A 24064-nucleotide genomic window follows, 5' to 3' on the forward strand; every position below is an offset into this window, starting at 1 on the left:
TTGTCTATGTGTCAAAATGATCCCGTCCCATGATGTTTGCTGTCTTTCAATTGCTGTTTTATATTCATTTTTAGTAATATTGATAAAAAGCCCGTTATTGTGAGAGACTATGAACAGAAAATCCAACAAGATGTGGCCCAAAGCGATGCAGACTGCAGCCATTATCTGCCAACCAGGCTGACGGCTGACTGAGTATTGATAGGGTCCACATAAATCTTTTATCTCCTGTTTCAACATTCTGCTAGCTCTTGTTTTGATCTTGCTCGTGCGGTCCCAGCGTTATCAACAGATCCTCAAAAGTGTGCTTTACCCCGCTGCAAAAACAATGCGTAACGTATCTCTGAGATGCGCATGTGTATGTGTTATGTCTTTCTATTTTATCACAGCCGTTAATAAGATTATTATTTAACGGTGGTACACACGCTTGATGACAGCCAGCAGCCTCCCACGTACTGTCTCTTTGCTTGCAAGCAACCATTATGATAAATAGTCTTGGGCTGTTAATTTATAACTGAATATTCAATATTATGTTCCCCAAAATACAAATTGTGTTTATGTGTGGGTTCTTCTTTATTAGATATTACTCAGTGTCAGAGTAAGAGGGAATAGACTGTGAGGAGTGTCTAGTTTTAACCAGATTCAGATGCATTGCTGGATGTAGGGCCCAAGTACCTTAATTATTTATAAAGTAGTTGATTTTCTTTTTCAATTTTCATGAACCACGAGCCACAGCACAGCAGAGCATATGTGTTGTTTAATTTTCCAAATTTTTAGCTGCAAGAAAGGTCCAGTGGATAATAGTGGATAATAAATGCAGATCAGGAGGTGGCTTCATGTGTCTTTTGTTTTTTTTTTTTGCTCTGGTTTGTTGTTTTTGTACCTGTATCCTTGTGTAAAGGTGGAAAAAAACAGAATGTTGAAGGCAGGGTTAAAGTAGTGTGAAGGAGAGATGAAGGTGAGAAGAGAATGCAATCAGACAGCTGGAAAAGAAATAGATACAGAAAAAGAGACTGAAGAGGAATAGAAACGTTCATTTCAAGGAGGTTGTGGATGACGACTAAGCTGAAGCGTGCTTTTGACCTCTGTCAGAGCATCTCTTCCACCCTTCTCCCTTTTCTTTGCATTCTCGTCCCATCTCTGTGTACATAGCGGCCTCTGTGTCACTGTCTGAGAGCTTTCCAGCTCTCCCATCTCCCCATTCAACCCCCACCCTGACTATTTTCCTCTAAAACGTAAATGCACTCCCAGTGTATCTATCTGAAACTGTTGGGATATGGTGGGGTTTTATATCCATCAGGCTTTCTCATCTTAAAATAAACATCCAAGCAGTAACGTGTAGAGGTAGTTTGGGGGTCTTCATTTTCTTTGCGTGTATTAGGGCTGCCACGATTAGTCGACTAGTCACGATTACGTCGACTATCAAAATCGTCAACGACTAATTTAATAGTCGACGCGTCGTTTGAAGCTTTGTAAGATCACAAAAGACGCAGGAATAAGTAGTAGGATTTAAGAGTGTAATAACGGACTGAAACAGAAGATGGCAGCACTGCATGTACAAGGATGCCAGCTGCCGTTAAACCCCGAAGAAGAAGAAGCTGTCCCAGAATTCATAGCGCAGCCCAGCTCAGTTTCCAACAATGGCGGCAGCTAGTTAGTTTTAATATTACTCTTATTATTCTTTCTGGGTCACAAAATAAACGTTTAACATATTTTCAGGCGAGAATGTAGCTGTGTAAACCTCAAATATCTGCTCAGTTTATCAAGACACCACATATTTTCAAAAGCGCTCCGACGTTTTCGGAGACGTCTGTTACCCACTAGCTCGATAGCTAGCCGGGGGCTAGGCTAACTAGAGCCGTGAGAACACCGGACTCCCGGCAAATCGTTTTCAAACCCACCGCCGTCTTTCGCTACTCAGGTTAAACATGATATATAAGTCACTTAGATAACTTAAAAATGTTATTGTTTGGCTTTTTTTAGTATTTTATTTGTTCCTGAGTAAATCGGTTTGGCTGAGATTAAAGTTATAGTTTTTACACAGCTGAATAAACGTCAAGCAGACAGCTGATTATCAGAAGTGTGAGATGCTCGATAATTTACTCCGGTGTCCTGTTATATTTTAGATAGCAAGGAGTTTATTAAACTCCACCGAAACAATCTGCAAACTTCATTAAAATTTAATAAACTACCATCTTGTCTTTATTTTTAGTTAGCACATACCTGAAACACTTAAAGCTGTAAGCTAATGATAGTTATATAAGAGCAGATGCTGCTGATGCAATAAGATGTACTTTTACGTCCAATGGATGATGATCTGATTAGTCGACTAATCGCAAAAATAATCGGTGACTAGTCGACTATCAAAATAATCGTTTGTGGCAGCCCTACGTGTATGTGAAACCAAAGCAGTTGTGGGGTAAACTCTTTCTCACTCTGTCACTTTTAACAGTTATGGTAAAAGCTGGTTATTAATGAAAATGAATATTATTCTGATATGAAGAGAATCTAGATTCTGTCTAATTTTTTCTTACTGACCTGTCATTATGAGGTGTTTTTCAGAACTTGTGATCTATATTAAAAGTCTGGCACCCAGCTTGACCTGACAGTAGATAAAATTGAAATACTTTTGTTGCCTGCTTTTGTTGATAGCTTCATATACTGGGCTTCCCCATAATTGTAAATATAGACACTATATTGGAAAGAAAAATCATGCAGTGTGACAGATCTAACTCTTGGAATTTCTCAGCCTTTACATTGTACAGCTTGTTGAAGATCAGGTTCAGATTGAGCTCATACATCTGTTTTGGAAGAAAATGAACTGCACCGTGGTGAAAAAGTCCTCCATATAAAAGAGTCTCGCTCCCTGCTATTCATAACAGATGCTGAGATTTTATGACCATCTTGATGGCAGACTTTCCTGCTTGAGAAAACCACTGACAAGCTGTTACTCTGTGTGATTACATGGCTGTAAATTAACCCCTGAGAAGTTGTCTGTGTATCATTATAGTTGGAGAGGGCCATTCTAAATTATTTATTATGCCTCTGTCTAATGATTTTGGCCTGCTTGCAGCTTATGTGCTGTGTTTATGACAGCATAGTCACGCTCTGAGAACAACTGTTTTGAGGAAATAAAAATGATAATAATGGTAAAAGGTTTATGCTTCATAAATGAGCCATTTAATTGTTGACTGACAAGTTTAAAGGGTTAATAATATGTCACTCTATGACACTGACAAGGGTAGGGGAAAAGCAAAGGAGAAAAAAACACAAGGGACTAACCTTCAAAATAAAACAGATGAATACAGTGGGGCAAAAAAGTATTTAGTCAGCCACCGATTGTGCAAGTTCCCCCACTTAAAATGATGACAGAGGTCAGTAATTTGCACCAGAGGTACACTTCAACTGTGAGAGACAGAATGTGAAAAAAAAATCCATGAATTCACATGGTAGGATTTGTAAAGAATTTATTCGTAAATCAGGGTGGAAAATAAGTATTTGGTCACCTCAAACAAGGAAAATCCCTGGCTCTCACAGACCTGTAACGTCTTCTGTAAGAAGCTTTTCTGTCCCCCACTCGTTACCTGTATGAATGGCACCTGTTTGACCTCATCATCTGTATAAAAGACACCTGTCCACAGCCTCAACCAGTCAGACTCCAAACTCCGCCATGGCCAAGACCAAAGAGCTTTCGAAGGACACCAGGAAAAGAATTGTAGACCTGCACCAGACTGGGAAGAGTGAATCTACAATAGGCAAGCAGCTTGGTGTGAAAAAATCAACTGTGGGAGCAATCATCAGAAAATGGAAGACATACAAGACCACTGATAATCTCCCTCGATCTGGGGCTCCACGCAAGATCTCATCCCGTGGGGTCAAAATGATCATGAGAACGGTGAGCAAAGATCCCAGAACCACACGGGGGGACCTGGTGAATGACCTGCAGAGAGCTGGGACCAAAGTAACAAAGGTCACCATCAGTAACACACTACAACGGCAGGGAATCAAATCCCGCAGTGCCAGACGTGTTCCGCTGCTGAAGCCAGTGCATGTCCAGGCCCGTCTGAAGTTTGCCAGAGAGCACATGGATGATACAGCAGAGGATTGGGAGAATGTCATGTGGTCAGATGAAACCAAAGTAGAACTTTTTGGTATAAACTCAACTCGTCGTGTTTGGAGGAAGAAGAATACTGAGTTGCATCCCAAGAACACCATACCTACTGTGAAGCATGGGGGTGGAAACATCATGCTATGGGGCTGTTTTTCTGCCAAGGGGACAGGACGACTGATCCGTGTTAAGGACAGAATGAATGGGGCCAAGTATCGTGAGATTTTGAGCCAAAACCTCCTTCCATCAGTGAGAACTTTGAAGATGAAACGAGGCTGGGTCTTCCAACATGACAATGATCCAAAACACACCGCCCGGGCAACAAAGGAGTGGCTCCGTAAGAAGCATTTGAAAGTCCTGGAGTGGCCTAGCCAGTCTCCAGACCTCAACCCCATAGAAAATCTGTGGCGGGAGTTGAAAGTCCGTGTTGCTCGGCGACAGCCCCAAAACATCACTGCTCTTGAGAAGATCTGCATGGAGGAATGGGCCAAAATACCAGCTACTGTGTGTGCAAACCTGGTAAAGACCTATAGTAAACGTTTGACCTCTGTTATTGCCAACAAAGGTTATGTTACAACGTATTGAGTTGTATTTTTGTTATTGACCAAATACTTATTTTCCACCCTGATTTACGAATAAATTCTTTACAAATCCTACCATGTGAATTCATGGATTTTTTTTTCACATTCTGTCTCTCACAGTTGAAGTGTACCTCTGGTGCAAATTACTGACCTCTGTCATCATTTTAAGTGGGGGAACTTGCACAATCGGTGGCTGACTAAATACTTTTTTGCCCCACTGTAAATAAACTCCTTATTCAATTCAATTCAATTCAATTCAATTTTATTTACACAATCACAACAACAGTCGCCTCAAGATGCTTTACATTGTAATGTAGACCCTAAAATAATACATACAGAGAAAAACCCAACAATCATATGACCCCCTATGAGCAGCACTTTGGCGACAGTGGGAAGGAAAAACTCCCTTTTAACAGGAAGAAACCTCCGGCAGAACCAGGCTCTGGGAGGGGCGGGGCCATCTGCTGCGATTGGTTGGGGTGAGAGAAGCAAGACAGGATAAAGACATGCTGTGGAAGAGAGACAGAGGTTAATAACAAGTATGATTCAATGTAGAGAGGTCTGTTAACACATAGTGAGTGAGAAAGGTGTCTGAAGAACAAATACTCAATGGTTATTCACAAGGAATCACCACATAGTTGATTTGGTCCCACGTGGGGCCACACATGTGGGTAGGTCCATAGTGGATCTGACCGTATAAAACCCATATCGGGACTCCAACATTCAAAACTACTGTAAGCCCTGTGTTCACACGCCCAGTTGGGGCCCACGTGGGATAAGTTTGTGTTTGCTCCACCCACACAGCCCCAAAGTTCACCTATAACTAGTCACTGTGGACCTGCATGGACATTTCTGCCAGTTAAGGCAGGTAATATTTAAGTCTAAACATAGCCAAGCTGGCAATCAATAAAGTCTCCCACAGCTGAACTGTGTATCATGGTGACTCTACCCTCTCTTGCCACCTCACGGAAAAAGGAACTACAGTCTTGTAGCTGTCGACAACTGCAGCCATTCTCTTTTCGACACCTCCAGGCCCGGCCCTCTGAGTACTGTATGTGTGAAGTGAGTGCAGCTAGAAATGTGCCGAAACATGTGTACGCCACACTGTTTGTTTGTTGTAACAGGTTGAACGACCAGTGGGTGGAAGTAGCCGGTGACTTGAGAACGCTCATTAGGAATTTATGAAGCGCTAAAATGTTTGGTCTCTGGGGAGGGGGGATTGGCAGCCGTCGCACAAGCATGCTGGGGACAGGAGGAGGTAGACCGCATTAGCAGAGAGCAGACATACAGTAGAGATGCAATATTTACAAAGGGTGACTGACAGAGGCTGCTCATGCGACAGCTCTGCAGGACTGCTGATCACTCTCTGTTCACTCGCTCTGTGTGCAGCGAGGAATTATCATTTCCAAGTTTGTATATGTGCAATTTTTTTATTTCGTTTGGAGATGCAGATAGCAGAGCTGATTACAGTAACACATTGTAGGCAATACTTGTTTCTAAAGCACAAAGAAGCATGTGGGCAGCATTTCAGCAAGCTTCATCACATCTACAGGCTTTGCCGTTATCATCTTTGTACATTCTGGGAAAAATATGAATTCCATTACATGTAACGGTGCATGCATACAGGAAGTGGCTGCAAGCAGCATAGCAACCAGAGACCACAGAATATCAGTGACCTTCAGTGATGTTGAGTGAAAGAACCACTTACAATATTGCAGATTTCAATAAAAGATCCTCAGTCACACTTTTGTGAAAATTAAGGTGAGCTGAACAGTCAGCTTAAAGGTATTGAGTGACAACCAGTCATTTTAAATGTGCATGGGCCATGACCCTTATATCATATTAATGAAGAAACTTTTGTCATTAACTTCATAGGTGGTACCCTCCATGGTCCCTGGTGACACTGTCACAATAGATCTAGTAGAGTCCTTTTCAATGCATTGCACATTACAGAGGCAGCACCCAATAAATATGTGTTTAAGCTATGTTTGCTTAAAACTTTCTTTAAGTTTTAGTTGAAAAAGTGAAAGAGTAAACTAGAGTAAATGAGTAAAGTATTATTTTTGAAGCAAACTAAGCCCTGAATCTGAATTTAGACGTAATGTAACATATTTTTAAACCAAGAGCTTTAACCTGAAAAACAGTGTCAATGGACGCTCGGTGCTTGGTGGGATATTCACCTGTCTGATAGATAAACCAGTTTCATGAGCATCTCTAAATTTGAATTGAAACATAAAGCAACCTGATGTTTAACAAAACAGTAGAAGTAGTAGAAATAAAACACATATAAAAACAATCATGTGATTATGATGAGCAGCACAACATACTCATTTTAATGTCTTTTAGCTATGTTTCTAATGGCGATCTATATAATTATGATGCATCTTCTCCTTTGCCTTGGCATCATTTCCTGTAAGACACAACACTGTTGTTGAATCTCATCTATTGGTGATGAATCTCTTAAATAAATATTACAGCTGAAGGTTATACAATTTCCTCGGGGAGAGAAAATCGTATAAAAGGAACTACAGTAAGTGACAACTGTGATACATATGGAGTGTTTGTAGTTTTATAGAAACATGTTACAAACACACATCATGACTTTATTTTGCACTGGATGCACTAAACGAGTTCTGCTGTCTTACTTGGGTTCCAGCCAATAAACATATCCTGGCTGCATGCCGACAGTGTGGGTTGTCCATTACAGCGCAGAGCTGCATTGTCAGTTTTTATCCACAGCGGTAACTTACTGCTGGGGAAGTGCATCACATTACATTGACTTGCTTCATTAGTTAAGATGACTAGAAAACATCTTCTGTTGCACACATGACAAATTCACAGCTTACCAGCTGGTGCATGTATTTTGGCAATGTCCAAATGATAGTCACCAAAACGTATTCCCAGTGAGTGCTTGATGCCACAGCAGTAATATGATATATCGTTGTTGTAATGATGAATAATTTACTTTTTAAATGCAAAATTAAATATTGCTGTAATGGCTTTTAGATCTATTGTAAAATGTAGGCACAAATGTGTTTGTCAAGAGAAAACGTATGGATATTTCCCTATGAGGGTTAAAATACAAGTTCCCATTTAGAGTTTCCAATTAATAATTAGTTAAGCTGAAAGTGCTGAGTTTTTTTTAATTTAAAAACATGCATTCACTGTCATTACAAAGAAACAAATTCGTCAGAGCTCAAAGAAATTCAGTAGCATAGGTCCTTAGCTTGGAGTTTGCTCTCCTCGTGTTTCGTGGGTTCTCTCAGGGTACCTCCCCCAGTCCAAAGACATGCAGTTAGTGGGGCTAGATTAATTGGAAACTCTAAAACTAAGTGCCCACAGGTGTGAATGTGTCTGTGTGTGGCGACCCCAAGACAGCTGGGATGGGTTCCAGCCCCCCCGCGACCCTGAAAAGGATAAGCGGCAGAGGATAGATGGTTGCATAGAGGTCCTTAGCTTAACCACCTCACTTTGGTATGGTATTGCAGACAATGCATAATATCAGAAGGTGGTAAAATTGAGCATAGTCATTGTCTTGATGTGTTCCATTTTTGTGACTTAGAGGTAGGGCTGGGCGATATGGCCTAAAATTCATATCGCAATATAATTTGAAGCACGTGCGGTAACAATATATATCGCGATATATTCTTTTCTTCTGTATAACGTATTTTCTACACTATAAGGCACACTTAAAATCCTTTAATTTTCTCAAAAATCGAGAGTGTGCCTTATGTATGAATTCTGGTTGTGCTTACTGACCTCAAACCGATTTTGGCGTGCAAAAATCTGTTTTAGTACAACTTTGGTAAGCCGGACTGCTTGATGGATTGTCAGAGCATTACGGCTGCCGTAGTGAGGAGCTTCGCGGAGTAATCTGGGTCCAAAACTCCGTCCATTTCAGATCCCAAAGTCAAACAAACACTAAGAGTTAAAAACGGTCTAAATTCTTTCATCTTTAATTAAATCATCAGCGTTGCTGCTTTATCGGGTGTAACAATTACGTTTAACATCCATGAAAACAGAATTTATTAAATTTAACGGAGTTAGAATTTAACAGGAAGTTAGCTCGCTAGTTTACACCTAAACATTTCATACCATGTTCTGACTGAGAGATTTTTGAAACTAATTAAAACGTACAGCTCTGCTACCACGTCTGACATAAATGAAGACAGAAAACTAAACAGCAGTGACGTTTTCAGGGTTACTGAAGTTGGATTACCTGATATATAATGTTGTGCTACGTGATTGCTAGCGACACAGCTATGTTAGCATAACATTAGCACAGTGAAGCTGGAGGATGAACGCTAACTTTTTTTCCACTCAATAAAGCGCAGTTTTTGGCTTTCCCCTTATTTCAAAAGTGCTTCATCTCTTTGCTATGACTGTCGGCATAATTTGCAGATGATAATGATTTTAGCCGCTGCGATGCTTTTGACCAAAACAGGCGCAGCTTGATGACATCGTCAACATGCGCTATCGCGATAGAGCGATATAGTCAAAATCTCTATCGTTGGCCAAATTTATATCGTTTCTATCGTATATCGTTTATATCGCCCACCCCTACTTAGAGGACAATCCATCCTGGTGAAAACACGATCAGACCCTTTGGTGAATACGTTGTGGGCCGCGGGCCTTTCTTCTGACCGCACCTTTTAGAAGAATTTTGTTTCTATTTCTTGGTGAGCGATTTAAAAAAAAGTATTTTCTTAACAATAATGAAAGTTACTGAACTGACTCTGGTATGGATAGACGCACTTTGTCTGTAGGCAGGTCTGGCTTTCTCTGCAGCTCTGTAGTTTCACATCTACTACTACTCTCTGGGGCCTTGCTGCAGTGTCTCTTCATAGATAACAAGAAACACACTCCTGCCACCTCTTATCACTGCAGCGAGGACAAACACAGCAACCAGCCTGTGAAAAACACACTTGGCCTAAATTAAAGAAAAAAAATCAAATGCAGTAGAGCACTAATATGTAAATATGGTTGTTCTCTCACAGATCTTTGAACGGGTCCTTTCTTGGTAGTTATTAAAGGATTCGCCATGCCGTGTCTGACGTGGTTTTCTGATCTCATTTCTCTCTGCAGTTTTCGGTGAAGATCTACGTTCCAGCTTATATTTTGTCAATGCATCTGTGCAAGAGGTAGTGTTTGCCAGCACCACAGGGACATCGGTGCCCTGTCCCGCCGCAGGTGTGCCTCCTGTCTCACTGCGCTGGTACCTGGCCACCGGCGAGGAGATCTATGATGTGCCAGGGATCCGTCATGTGCACCCCAATGGCACCCTTCAGATCTTCCAGATCCCCCCTTCCAGCTTCAGCAAACTCATCCACGACAATACCTACTATTGCACAGCGGAGAACCCCTCAGGGAGAATCAGGAGCCAAGATGTTCACATTAAGGCTGGTCAGTTTCTCTGCTCGTCACTCTGTTTTGTTTTCCATTGGGTCGTCACATCGCAAATCAGCAAACTTTTAGAACAATTTATGCTCTGATTTGGATACAGATTGGTCAAAAGTTTAAACATATATGATAAGTGCTGTGACATTTTAAGTTGACATATCAAATACTTTTCAAGATAATTTTTTTTGAAAAATGTCTGTTAACCCACTTTCAGGTCATTTTCCATACAATGGAATCTAATATTTAAACATGAGTATATCAAAAACTAATAAAGATAAAAGCCTGAATTTCTATTTTTCTAACTATAATTTGGGACTTATTTTAACAAAAGTCTAATAACTGGATATTTAAAATATGAAAAACTGTCCATCACTGCTTCATATTCCCATATTTGAGAAAACAAAAAACTTCACATAGAAAAAGACTAGTGACAATGTCTGAATAGTATATAATTATATCTCACAATAATGCAAAAATAAAACAGAATCTTAAAATTCTTAGTCACAAAAAATAAAGAAAATTATATTTTCATTCAACTTTTATATAAAGTAAAATCCCAAAATAACAAAATTCAGATTCCAGTTTCCAGATGATACTCAGTTATAAGTAGAAATCAATGCTTTCAAATGCTGCGAGGTAGTTTCACTGATCACGCCATGTGGACGTGGCAATTTGATCTCGCAATACTACTCATTTGAATGAAAAAAGCATTTTCCTCAGTATTGTGAATCAGAATTTCTTGTTGAAAGGCGTTCTGCATGCTTTATTTTGCATTATTGTGAAATACAGCTATATATCTTTCAAAAAATGTTTTTTATTAGTGTGTTTTCAAATATTAGACTTTACAGGATGAAGTATATTTGAGGTTGAAGTATCTGTCACCAAATACAGATCCTGATTCATTTTAATGGTAAGAAAGACCAGTTAAATATCAGGATTTTATATTTAATAGTTTTGGTGATATTTTTGCTCAAACATTGCTTCAGATTTCAATGTGCCATAAAAGGCCTGAAAGCTAGTTGGCTTTTTAAACATCTATATATATACATATATAAATATAGATATATGTATATATATATATATTAGGGGTGCAACGATACACAAAATTCACAGTTCGGTTCGATACTTTGGTGTCACGGTTCGATATTTTTTTGATACAAAAAATGTTTATGCCTTTTTAATTTGTCATTTATTAAAATTATAAATATATATTTTAACTCAAAAGTACAGTTTTTAAATTTAATGTTGCTGAAACAACAAAATAATAAATCTATCTGATGGAGAAATCCCTCATCTTTGGAAAAGAGAGTTTATTACAGAGAAATGTCTCTTTCCAAAATAAAAGCTATACTATACGCTTCTTCTGGGCTATATTCTCAGCAGCATATTAAACATATCAGGTCCCCATAAGGAGAATCATGTGCTAACGGCTGTCTAAATGACTCGGGTAAAGTTTGTAGCTGCGTGCTTGTTGTTTTTGTCTGCTTCCACTTGTCTTTGCACTAGGATGATGTCAGAGTAAATGTGCAGTCATATTCGTTGTGTTCCCACTAGTGCTGTCAGCGTTAATCTGAAATGACGTTAACGCCACAACACGGCAAATCTCCGTTAACGAGCTACCGCGGATCGCCCCGTGAGTGGGGCTGGACGGCCAACACGTTAACGAGCTAACTGCGCTAACACACTAGTTCCCACCAATGTAATTGAGCATTGCGTGGCACATCCAACATACTGTTTTACTTTAGTCCATGACGTGCTTACCTTCAGGGTCATACGTCACATGAAGACCAAAATAGTTCCAAACGCCAGATCTGAATGAGGGTGGGGGAGGTTCAATTTGCCATGTTGCAACTAGCTTAGCTTCTGTCTTGCTAGCTTGCCCTGCGCTCAGTAAATCTGCGTTCGACTACTCCGCCTAGGCTGCACTGTCGAGCACAGATCCACTGAGCGCTCAACACAGACAGCATCGTCAGAAGGAAAGTTGATAAAATAAATTAAAAATGTTGTATTGTTCATACATATGCCTACCGAACCGAAAGCACTGTATCGAACGGTTCAATATCGATACGAGTATCGTTGCACCCCTAATATATATATATCTACACACATATATTTGTGTGTATATCAAAAATATTTGATATATGAAGCTAAAATTTCATAGCAATCATTGTAAAAAAAAAACTCGAGCAGAAGGCCCGTGTTAATTTGGCCCCATTTTATATTAAACACCTGCCTGTCCTCCCCTCCTAGTCCTACGAGAGCCCTACACTGTCCGGGTGGAGGACCAGAAAGCCATGAGAGGCAATGTGGCGGTCTTCAAGTGTATTATACCTGCCTCAGTGGAGGCCTACATCACTGTTGTGTCCTGGGAGAAAGACACTGTGTCAATCACCCCTGAAGGTAAGTCATGGCATTTTTCTTCACTACAGTGACTCCTGCATCAAAAGTTGGCGGCAGTGTTTGGTGACTGATGTGAACCTTGTTTGCCTTTTTGCTGCATTGTTCTTGTACAGTTGCTTTCTCATCTTGTTTTGAGAAATTAGGAGAGATTTGCATATTAGTAAACTGGAGTGAAAAAGTGGTGTGGTGGCTATTTTTGGTACTGACAGAGTGATGTAATATGCTTTCTTGATATACTAGGAAACACACAGTGGTAGATTTTATTTGGGAGCATTTCTACAGGTGCAGGTACATGCAGTCAGATAAAGCTTCACAGTTTTATTGATAATGAATACACTGTAGCAGAAAGGACTATTTGTCCTGGCCAAATGCCGATTACAAGTGTTGTTTGTCAAAAGAAGAAGAGAGGCTTGTGCGCCATCTCAGGCCTAGCTCAGTTGTGTATTGAGTGTATGTGCACGTCTGTGTTTCCACATCTGTCTGACCCAATGACAGTTAGGTCCCGCTCTTCTTCCTCTGCCCGGTCTTCCACAAGAGCGCAGACTGCCAGCCATGTCACTTAGTCTCAGTGTATTGACCCATTTCTCTGGCTGATAGGAAGCACTGCAGTGCCCCGATCATTCAAATCACTTAAATGGAACACTCGCCTCCGTGATTGTTTCCCAGCCCTGGGGGGCAAATTCACTTTATGTGGGGCATTTAGCAAACTCAATAGGCAGGAGCTAATGCTATTTTATTTTGGATGCGGGGCAAACACCGGCTAGTAGCTGCTTTTTTGTTGATGTTTCACATTTGAGGCAAAATCGTTCATGTTGAAATCTATAGCAATCTCTTAATTGTCCATAAATGGATTTGCCGCAGGCGTGTATTTCAGACACAGGCATATATTCCTGTACTGCAGTCTTTGTCATTGAAATGCATCGCATCTGGACCTTTTAAACTTATCGCCACACTGTCGAATTGTGTGAAGGGAACCACGTTTTTTTCACACCCCGGATCCTCGAGGACCTTTTCCACTGGTTCTCTTTACAGAGAAAAGTCTTTGCGCTGAAAACACAAAGTGTTTATCTTGAGCTGTAAAAATCGGCCCATCTGTAGCCGTCAGCCATGTAAACGCTGTCAGAAAAAATCATCCAGCCACCAATCCACTGCTCTTCTCAATGCTAAATAATGGATGACGGAAGCCTATGAATCCATGAGCAAATGGTCTTTATTCACGTCTCAGTGCACACATCCTACTGATGCACCGTCCATTCCCCTCATCCTCTGCTGCACACATTTTAACTGTGCTTTGTGCGTGTGCGTGCCTAAGTCTATATTCACACTAACTGACAACTCAACTCAAGATGGCTTGACCCCCTACATCCCGATGACCAACCTTCAGCGTTTAAATATTTCATGACTAAAAATAATATTGACACTTGAAACAAAAAAACTTTGTGAAATGTAGTTTTTCTGTCTCCGCTATGAATAATTGACTGCGGCTCTCTCAGTGTGGAAGGTGTAGCGTGGTGTGCAGACAGGCCTTCTGCCAGTCTCACTGGACCGAGCCTTGTCGAGTTGTTGCAGGGTACACTAACAAAGCACCACTTTAAAAACCCTGGTGTCCATTAGAAAAGAATAGAAAATTATAATGCATTCAGCCAGGACATCCAGTAAAAGCAACAATGCACTGTCGTTGTCTGATATAGTGCTTATATAGTGGGCTGCTGCTTCAGAAAACATGCTTTTTATGCTCCGGTATTTTTGGTCTCGAACAGCTTTGTTTTACTGAAAGAACAAAGATAATGCTTTGCAGTGAGGTGGAACGACAGATAGTTAAGAGTTGATTCGTGGCAGGAAAACACAGCTTAGGTGTTCCACACATGTGGATAACATGACTATTGAGCAGCTCAGTTTTGTCTAAAAGAAATCTAAAGAGATTTTACTGATGACTTTAAAGCCTTTACTTTAAAGCTTGCACCGTGGTATATCCGCCTGAGGCCCAGCCTATTCATTTTTGTCCTCTGTAATGGACATTTGTTTTGGTCTATATCTTTTGACTTATTTGAGTTACCCTGCTAAGTCCTGATGTGCTCAATAGAGGACATGCTGGCCTTTCCAGTGATATCCCATGTGTGTGGGTGGCCTATTTCCAGGAAATCACAAAAAAGGTTAAACTGAAAGATGCTTTTTCCTCAGTTCTCAGGAGGATATCTCGGGTCTTCTGACATAGTCCATGCCCATTGGTCACCTAGCAGGTCCTCGGCTGAGGTTCTGATCAGAACCCATTCTTTGGAACAGCATCTGTAAGGAGACGAGCTCCTCCTTGGCAGGCTCCTTTTTTAAATCTCTCATAAAGACAGAATTTTATAAACAGGCTTTTTCTGTTCTTCCACTTTAAGTTAATTTTATGTTGGCTTTTATAAAGTTTTATCATTTCTTCCTAATTATTATTTTTATTTACTTTAAATTTGTTTGTAATTTACCCGTGTTTAGATTTTCAATTTTGTCTTTCCTTGCTAGCGTTGTTGTACCTTTTCTTAAATGTTTTATTGCTGCTGGTTTTCCTTCTCATCTTATGAAGCACCTTTTAATTTTATTTTCAGAAGATTCTTCTTCTTCTTCTCTATCTTTTTTTTATTATTATTATTATTATTATTATTATTGTATTGCTGTTGTCATTTTAAGAGTATTTACTGTTTAAAGAGGAGAGAGGAGGGAGAACTGGTTTTACTGTTTTTCTATGACATGATAGAGTATCGAATATTGAATATTAAGGCTCTTGAAAAACTCTGTTTGGTCACTAAGTCATGAACCTACCTAACTGATGGGAAAAAAAATCTTCACTTATTTTAACATAGTGTAGATATAGCTAGTATGTTTGCTCCCATTGTAACATATTTTGCTTCATGGACATGAAATATCATCACATGTTAACCAGGTGTATCCAACAGAGCTAATCGCTGTCAGGATTCAAACAGTCCTCAAACGTCACTGCCCAAAGTAGAGGATTTAAAAGGTCCGTCACAAACAGGAAGGAAAAACAGGCTGTAAAATATGTGTTGTGCATATTTTACAGCAGCCTGGAAGCTGAAACAATGATTGAACTAGAGAGATAACCAACTTCATTATTATTAAATGACATATTGTGTTACATTGTAGTAATAGTTTAAGCTCAGACTGATTTCCCGTCATGGTCACCTCCTGTTGCTATGGCAGCAGCTGAATTTCTGCTATGAAGATTATAACTATAAATACTACTACTACTAATACTACCACTAAACTATAAATGGGGGATTGCCAAATCAAACATGTGGCTCAAAAGTGGAGTTTCCATACTGGATCAGTTGAGGTCCTAGTTAACAATGGCCGCCTCCAATGCTACTACCAGCAGGGTGCTGGTTGCACTGTGCTACTCTTCGCCAAAGATAAAGGAAGGGGAAGGTGTGTTAGGAGGCAGTGAGAGAGAAGTGGGCAAAAGTGTAGACTAGTCACGAGACCTAGCTGATATTATGGAGAGAAGGAAGGTAGATAAAGTATATTTTGTGTTCAGGAGACGAAACAAGACCAAGAGCATTGGAGGTGAAATTTCTATTATATTGTAGATAGGAAGTAAAATGAACTAGTGGCAATTTTGAAGAACATTTGAAGAGTGTTGTGGAGGCGAAGAAGGTGACTGGGGCAAACTTCAATGGGCAGGTAGGTGAAGGGGACAGAGGAAGCAAGGAGGGGTGGGGGAAAATCGATACTGTGTAGTATTGTGATATTTTGTTTGCTAATAATGTATCGATACAGGGACAGCAGAAATCGATATTTTGTTACAAAAAGGTTTTTGTGCTCTGACTTCAGAGCATGTTGATCCTTTTTCTGAGCAAGAATCCTGACATTCCTTCACTGTCCAAATGTGTTTAACTTGTTTTTGGCAGCAATAAACATGACAGTTTACTTATTTTAATTTAAGACATGTTTTATTTTAATTAAGTTTAAAACTTTTTTATTTAATGTAAAATTATATTTTGTTTTAATTTACTTTCAAATTCTTCAGTTGCTGAAGGGGCTGCATAGTTTTCATAAACTGCATAGTTCAGAATAGCTATAATTGTACCAGATGGTTGATTCAGTTAAGTTGGACTAGACTGTAATACAAACCGTTCAGTTTGTCAACAATAAAACTGAAATGAGAGAAAGACTGAGTGTGAGACTTTGATATTAGAGAAAATGAATATTGATAAAGTTTACCTTTATGTACAGAATCTGAATATCGCAAAATATTTTTAAAAAATTGCAATAATATCGTATCGTGCGTTAAGTATTGTGATAATATCGTATCGTGGGATGTATGGTGATTCCCACCTCTAGTAGCAAGGAGGTGTTGGCTAGGTAAGGTGTTAAAGAGAGGAATGTGGACGGCCAGATGGTAGTGGACAGAAATAGCTGTGGTGTGGACTATGAACTTGTAAGAGAGATTAAGAGTGGAAAGGTCCGGATGACATTCCTGTGGAAGTATGGATAATTCTAAGACAGAGAGAGGTAGACTTCAATTCAATTTCAATTCAATTTTATTTATATAGCGCCAAATCACAACAAATGTCGCCTCAAGGCGCTTCATAGATACAGAGAAAAGCCCAACAATCATATGACCCCCTATGAGCAAGCACTTTGGCGACAGTGGGAAGGAAAAACTCCCTTTTAACAGGAAGAAACCTCCGGCAGAACCAGGCTCAGGGAGGGGCGGCCATCTGCTGCGACCGGTTGGGGTGAGAGAAGGAAAACTTGTTGACAGGATTGCTTCACACAATCATGGAGAATGAGAGGATGCCTGAGGAATGGAGAAGTGATTCAGTACCAATATTTCAGAACTATATCCAGATCTGTAGTAACTGCAAAGGGTTAACATTGATGAGTCATACCATGAAGCCATGGTCGACCTGTTGAACCTTGGTTAAACAGAGAGGTGACAGTCACTGAGTAGCAGCTGAGAAAGAGCGCTACAGATGTGACGTTTGCCATGATGGAGAAGTATAGATCAGAAGGGGCTCCTTGTGTCTTTAAGAAATCACATAATAGGAAGGCTAGTGTAGGACATGTATGAGAACATCAAGGGAGTGTGGAGTTGTGCAGTAGGAATGAGATATCAGTTCAAGATGGGGGTGGGACTACATCAGGGAGCTCTGACCCCCTTCTTATTTGCAGTGGTGATGGACAGGCTGACAGATGAGGTCAGGCAGGAGTCTCCATGGAATTATCATGTTTGCGAGTGACAGTAGGGAGCAAGTGCAAGGAAGCCTGGAAAGGTGGAGGTACAAACTGGAGAGAAGAACAATGAAAGTCGCTAGAAGTAAGACAGAAGGTTTGGAGACAAAGTCAGAGGAAAGGTTGAGAAGGTTCGAACACGTGTAGAGGAGGGACTGAGGATGCTGAATATGGAGCTGCCAGGCAGGAGGAGAAGAGGGAGGAGTTACAGAGAGTTGTGTGAGGATGATGCCAAGTATACGGTGAAATGGAGGCAGATGCTGTGGTGACCTCTACAAGGAGGAGCCAAAAGATTAATAATATATCCACTCATTAAAGTTAAGTGTATCTATCCCAACACGCACAGACACATACGAGCACATATTTGTACATTTGTACATGTACATTGCATATACTTTATGTATGTTTATACATACATAAAGTATATATGCAAGCATTAATGTGAACTGTTGCTAAAAGGTTATGAAAACCTCTAAAAATGTGTTTTCATCAGATGTTTAAAATAATTCAGAGGTTGTTTCAAAGTTTAGGTACTCACATGTCAAAAGCATGGCTGCCTCAGGATTTAAAATAAAAGTGTAGAAGAGCTGAACGGCCCTGATCAGATTATTGCTGAGACCAACTGCTGGAATAACATCTCGGCAGCCTGGCTGCTGCATTCTGGACCAATTGAAGGGAAGCCAGCGAGAACTAAGTAGTGCACGTGAAAAAGTGAGTTGTAGTAATCTAAAGGGGAAAAGATTAGAGTGTGTACTAAAAGTTGTAGTTAAATGGCAGATGACGGGCTTGATTTATGTGTTTTTTTTAGTTGAAAGTAACAAGACTGGGTGACGGAGAGATTCACGCTGCCTGTGGGAGGTCATTGTGGGAGCTGGCCTCCTTAACGATACACGCACAGATAAGGGCAGGGTGAAATGGACCCACTGACTATAAGTGTATGCTTACACACTGCATACATTCACACACGCATATACAAAGAAATAAAAGAAATACATGTTGTTTTTTTAATGGATTCCAAAGATATAACAGTCATGGACAAGCTGGCATAAGAAAAGCAAGAGCGTTCATTCATATATCACCACAGCTACAAACTTCAGCACAGCTCGGTGTATCTGTGTACCTGCTATACACAAATGTGCTTCCTGCAGGGTTACTTTAGGGCGTCTGTAGCATTTCTGGCTGCAGCTGTGTTGCTGTGCAGGGCCGTTCCCCAGGTGCAGCTTGTGCTGCAGTCACTGAGGAGGCCTTGTAGTCATTCGCCTTGGCCTGGCGCTGCCTGCTCTGCATTCAGCACCAGTAAGGCTGCGAGGGGGCCGACCCCCCCCCCAGAGCTACACTGCAGACACTCACACACACATACAAACACACACGCGCTCAAACAGGGGCTTGTTTTCATTCAGTGCACGAGCTAAACACGAGGCCCGTCGGCTATCGCACAGATTTGCTCTGCGTAGCCTTTTCTTATTTCTCCCGCAGTTCCTGTTTTTGTTCTCTTGCTCCCTCTTTACACTATTTCTGTCACTTTCTCCTACACATATAGAGGACGTGTACCCTTCACCGTAGTTATTTATTTCACAAATGAACTAATAGTGCTAGATTACACCAGTGATATCTCACACTTTGCAGCGTCGTACTGCTGGTTTTGTTAGCGTGTAGAGACAGTTGGTTTCTTTAAGGAGATTACAGATTGCTCTAACACATGCATGCAGTCTGTCTATATGCTGAGCCTTCTTGTGCATTTCACAGCTTCTTTCATGTTTGTTGACATTTGGGATGTGTGTTTGAGTTATTTCTGCAGCCAGCCTCGATCCCTGCAGCCATTGCCGGGAGGGAGAGGAGCCAGCCACACTATTTAGTTTAATTGGCTGTGTATAATGGGCCTTTGAAGTAAATATCAAGAGTTGCAATCAAAAGGCTGCTGGACGTTATCACGCGTTGCCACAGTCCCTACTGTTTCCTCTCCACCAGGCCTGTATTTACAAAGCTACAAAGTGAGAAGTTGCATTGTTGATCTGAGCTGAACTGTGCGTTTCCAAGGTAGTTGTGTAACTAGTGAGACACTGAGTCACCCTGAGATGTCCTTGGAGGCAGATGTGTTGTGCCGCACAGGTTAAAAGGTTAACAGATCATGCAAATGTTTCATTAAAGTGCACATGCATGATAATTTAATTGAAGGTTATGTTTGAACATATAACTAATCCCCCGTTCCTGCTTCACAGCTTGCCCAATGTAAACATTTGTGTAGCGGGTCGGATTGGAGTTAATCCTTCACCATATACTGTGGGTTGTAGCCTGCAGGTAGTGTGCTAACATGAACAGCTTTCTTTGGAGCTGCCTTGCAGCTTCGCCCTTTTCTCAGGGCATGTAGGAAGTGCAGCCACTGGCAAAGCACAAACCTGAGCTAGGGAGCAGGTAGGTCGGGTTATGGTTTCACCAGCCTCTGTGCGGTAAAGACGTAGAGGGAGGGGAGGAGGGAAGGAAGTGAGGATAACACTCTCTCTCTCTCACGCTGTCTCTCCCTTTCCCTGCCTCACTCTGTCGACAGGCAGGGTTGGGAGTCCGACGTGTGACGGGCTGGATGTAGTCTTTTTCCAGCATTCGTCTTTCTGTCTGCCCATGATTGGCTGGAGTATTGTTATTCACACAGAAAAATGGGTCAGGTGGCCTGTGGAGAACGGAGTGTTTGCATGGACGGATGGACAGACAGCACAAATACACACATGCATACCTACGCACGCAACCCACACAGAGCGGGATTATACTCAGCCGTGGCGCAGCGCTGCCAGATAAATAACAGATAAATGAAAATAAATCCAGGTTATGTGGCGAGCGTCTCTCGTGCCGAATTCACCGCGTCCTCTCACACAAGCTGCGAGCCGGTTCGCTCCTCACGCCCAGTGGCAGGGGCTTAGCGAGATAAATAAAGGGATGCACCGAAGGAAAAAAAAAGAAAGCTGGGAAGAAAATCAATACCTGTGTGCATGAATCTGGCTGCAGCTGCCACAAAGCATTATGGGAACATGACGGGTAGATACACTTAGGCTGGGCAGTGTGCAGGCAGCAGGATAAGCTTTAAGGGGAAAAAAAGCACGCAAACCTTTTGGGCATCAAAACAACATGTACAGAGATAGCGACAAAGATTGTCTGAAATCCCGTTACGGTGTCATGAACGGAAAAATAAATGCAAAGAATATTGATTAGAGTTCATGAATTTGAGTGTGACAGAATGACGGCTCACAGTAAATATGTGGATATGTGGTAGAAATATTAATATCTACATGAGCTTTGCAAAAAAGGTCCTTCTGGATCAGAATATAAAAAGTAGTCACATTTATTTAATTATTTAGAATTATTATTATGACTTTTTAGGATAGCCCTTATACTGGACTGCCTAATAAGGCTTGTTTGGCTGAACTCACAGCTACAATGTAGGTAGGAAACATGAGTGTATCTGTAATAGCATGCTAACACTCTGTTACTCCAAGTCTTCCCGCACACAGCCTGCTGCTCCGGCCTCAGCCTGAGACTGACAGAGATATTAATTAAATTGGCCGATGCCCTTTCTCTCTCTTCGCTGCGCTGCCACCGCAATGATCACACTCCCACCTCCGTACTGTGCTGTTTGCTCACCAATAACCGCAATTTGTTCTTTATTAAACTCTCGGGGCAGGGAACAATTAGGGTGTGAGCTGGAGGTGGTGGCATATCTGCGCGTGTGCGTGCGTCTGTGCGTGCACGCATGTGTAGATTTGAGCACAGGTTGGCTGGAAGAGGAGGGTCGAGATACTAAACGCTGCTTAATCTTTGATAAACAGCGAGGACTGCTTTGTGCCGCTGCAGTTTGCCACATCTTCTCCAGGCTCCTCAGCGCCGTGCGGGGCTAGCTCGAGGCCGTCGCCTCCACGGCTCCTGGACCTGGATGGGAGCCAGGTCATGCATGGCTCCCTGCCAGGATACAGATTAGCTATAAGTGCAACATGAGCTAATGGTGGAAGGAGTCGCCAATTAATCGGCACTCAGACATTCTTTGGATTGTGTGGACTTGGAGTTGAGTCTTATCAATAGATCATAGAGTTTGGTATGGCAGACTGATAAATTCCCATGTCACATAATGGGGAAAAAAGATATATTATGTGGGTACATAGATGTCAAACTATTTAAATCTTAAGATATACTTAAGGCCCAGACCTGAAATCTGTTTGAACAAGTTTGGGTTCATTTTGTGCCTCGACTCTTCCCGTGATGATGGGAAGAAGTAGAATATGACAGAACGGTGCAGATGCAATGGACATCCTCCCCAATCCTGCACAACATAAGATTGTCAGAACCTTATATAGTGCAGAGCATTTAGGGACAGTAATTGGCGGCCTTTAACAACAGAAAAGATCAGACTGAGGCAATGCACGACAACAAAGCAAACAGCAAGATCCCAGGAACATGTGCCGAGCGCTCTGTCAGTTAGGACAAAAAGAAAGGTGATCCCCGCCCCCGGCCTGCGAACCATGTTTAACTCAGCTGTGCTTTTACGTCAGAGAAAATTCAGAGAAAAACAAAAATGATTTTCAGGGAAGACCTTTGACTGGTGACAGAGGCCGCTTCAAACTGCAGCTTCTGTGGAGGAACCTGCAGAGAGGCTGTTTAGTGTGTGTGTGTGTGTGTGTGTGTGAGAGAGAGGAAAAAAGTGCATTTGTGTGTGTTTTAGTGTGTAGGAGGAGGAAAAGGGGGAGTTGGCTGTGAATGGATGCTCTTATCGCATGCATACAGCTGCTGCAGTGTCTTTGAGAGACAGAGGGGCTGTCCATGCATGCCACTCACTCTGCCTATTCACAGCCTCCCTCCCTCTCTACATCCCTCTCCTGCTTTCTGTCCCTGTCTGTGATGCATTTTATGGCAAGGAAGTAAACGAAAGAAAGAAGGGAGAGAAAAAAAATCATGACTTGGGCTTTCACGCAGATTCATGATGCGCAGGCCCCCCGTTTCACATCCTCGTGATGATTCTCACACCAAGGGACAGGCAAGAAATTAAATGTCATCGGACATCACCGCATCGCCCCGACTGACGTGTGACGGTGTGCACAAACGCGCAGCAGTCTTCCTTTGTTCACAGAGCTGTCTTAAACAGTGCCGTTTGCACTGTTTTCACTACTATTCACAGATTTCGTGGAAAGAAGTAAGAAACAAACACGGTACCAGCCGTAGCTGTTATATAAGCCAATTGGCTAAAATGCCATTGAAGAAAGCTGCCTCACGGTGCTAAACAGAGCTATGAATAATGAAGTGAATTCATTTGGTTGAGAATCGGCGCCAATACAAAGGTGACCCGTAGAAAGGTATTTCCACGACGAGCCGCCACGGGAGATCACCTTGATAGATGAACACTTCGGACAGCTCGGGAAGAGAGATCCCCAGACAACACAAGTTGCATACAGACTGCATCCTGGGATTTGTAGCTTTCCCTGCACACTCCCCACATCACACCCATGTTTGCTTAAGTGCCCTGTGAGGTGTGGATTCCCTGCTGCAGCAGCACTTTTCACAGGTTGAAGCAGAAAACAACCACGTAGGTTATTTGGAAATAGATTTGTGTGGAGATAGATGTGTTCCTTCATTACAGCTTAAATGTATCTTTTACTTTAAAAAACAAACTCAAAGAAAAAAAACTATATATATATATATATATATATATATTTCCTATTTTCTGATTTCATTACCACTATGCACCATCATGACAGAAAACTGACAATAAAGTATTTTAAATTGTGTCAGTGAAAAAAATACCTTTAAAGCAAAAAGCAAAAATCTTCCTTTTTAGTTATTAATTTCCATTTAAATAAAAAAATAAATAAATAAATAAAATAAAATAAATATATATATTTATTTTATTTATTTATTTATTTTAAATTTCCATTTAAATTAAAAAATATATATATATTTTTTTTTATTTTCCATTTAAATTAAAATAAATAAATAAATAAAAAAAATATATATATAGCTATATATAGATATAGATAGATAGATAGATAGATATGTATTTTTTTAATAATGGCTTTAACAAAATGAGGCCTAAAATAATGTTGAGCCATTTTAATGTGATCTTATTGTAATCACAGCTGACTTTTTTTTCTTTTTTTAAAGGAAAATAAAGAAGTAATTGGAAACAATTATCTCATATTTTGTTTAATTTGTATCTATACATTAGAACTTTACGTCTTCAAGCAAATGCCCTGCAGAGAGAGAATCGTCGACCTGCCGTGCCGACCGATGTTTTACATTAGTTTGTCAAAGGTGAAAAAAACGAATTGTTTGGAAACGCTTGCATAATCCTTTAGTTCCACTCTGCTGC

The 24064-nt window shown here is 41.0% G+C and overlaps 1 protein-coding gene across 2 annotated transcripts in view; it reads left to right on the top strand.

Moving 5' to 3' along the window:
• The window catches only part of dscama (Down syndrome cell adhesion molecule a), a 129197-nt gene that overhangs the window by 18329 nt on the left and 86804 nt on the right, over positions 1-24064 (top strand). For both annotated transcript variants that reach the window (XM_085174869.1, XM_085174870.1), the window contains exons 2-3: positions 9772-10089; positions 12337-12486. In XM_085174869.1, coding sequence (XP_085030995.1) covers positions 9772-10089; positions 12337-12486 — 468 coding nt within the window. The remainder of the gene's footprint in view (positions 1-9771; positions 10090-12336; positions 12487-24064) is intronic.

This window comes from Neolamprologus multifasciatus, chromosome 10 (genome assembly GCF_963576455.1).
Source record: "Neolamprologus multifasciatus chromosome 10, fNeoMul1.2, whole genome shotgun sequence".
NCBI lineage: Eukaryota > Metazoa > Chordata > Actinopteri > Cichliformes > Cichlidae > Neolamprologus > Neolamprologus multifasciatus.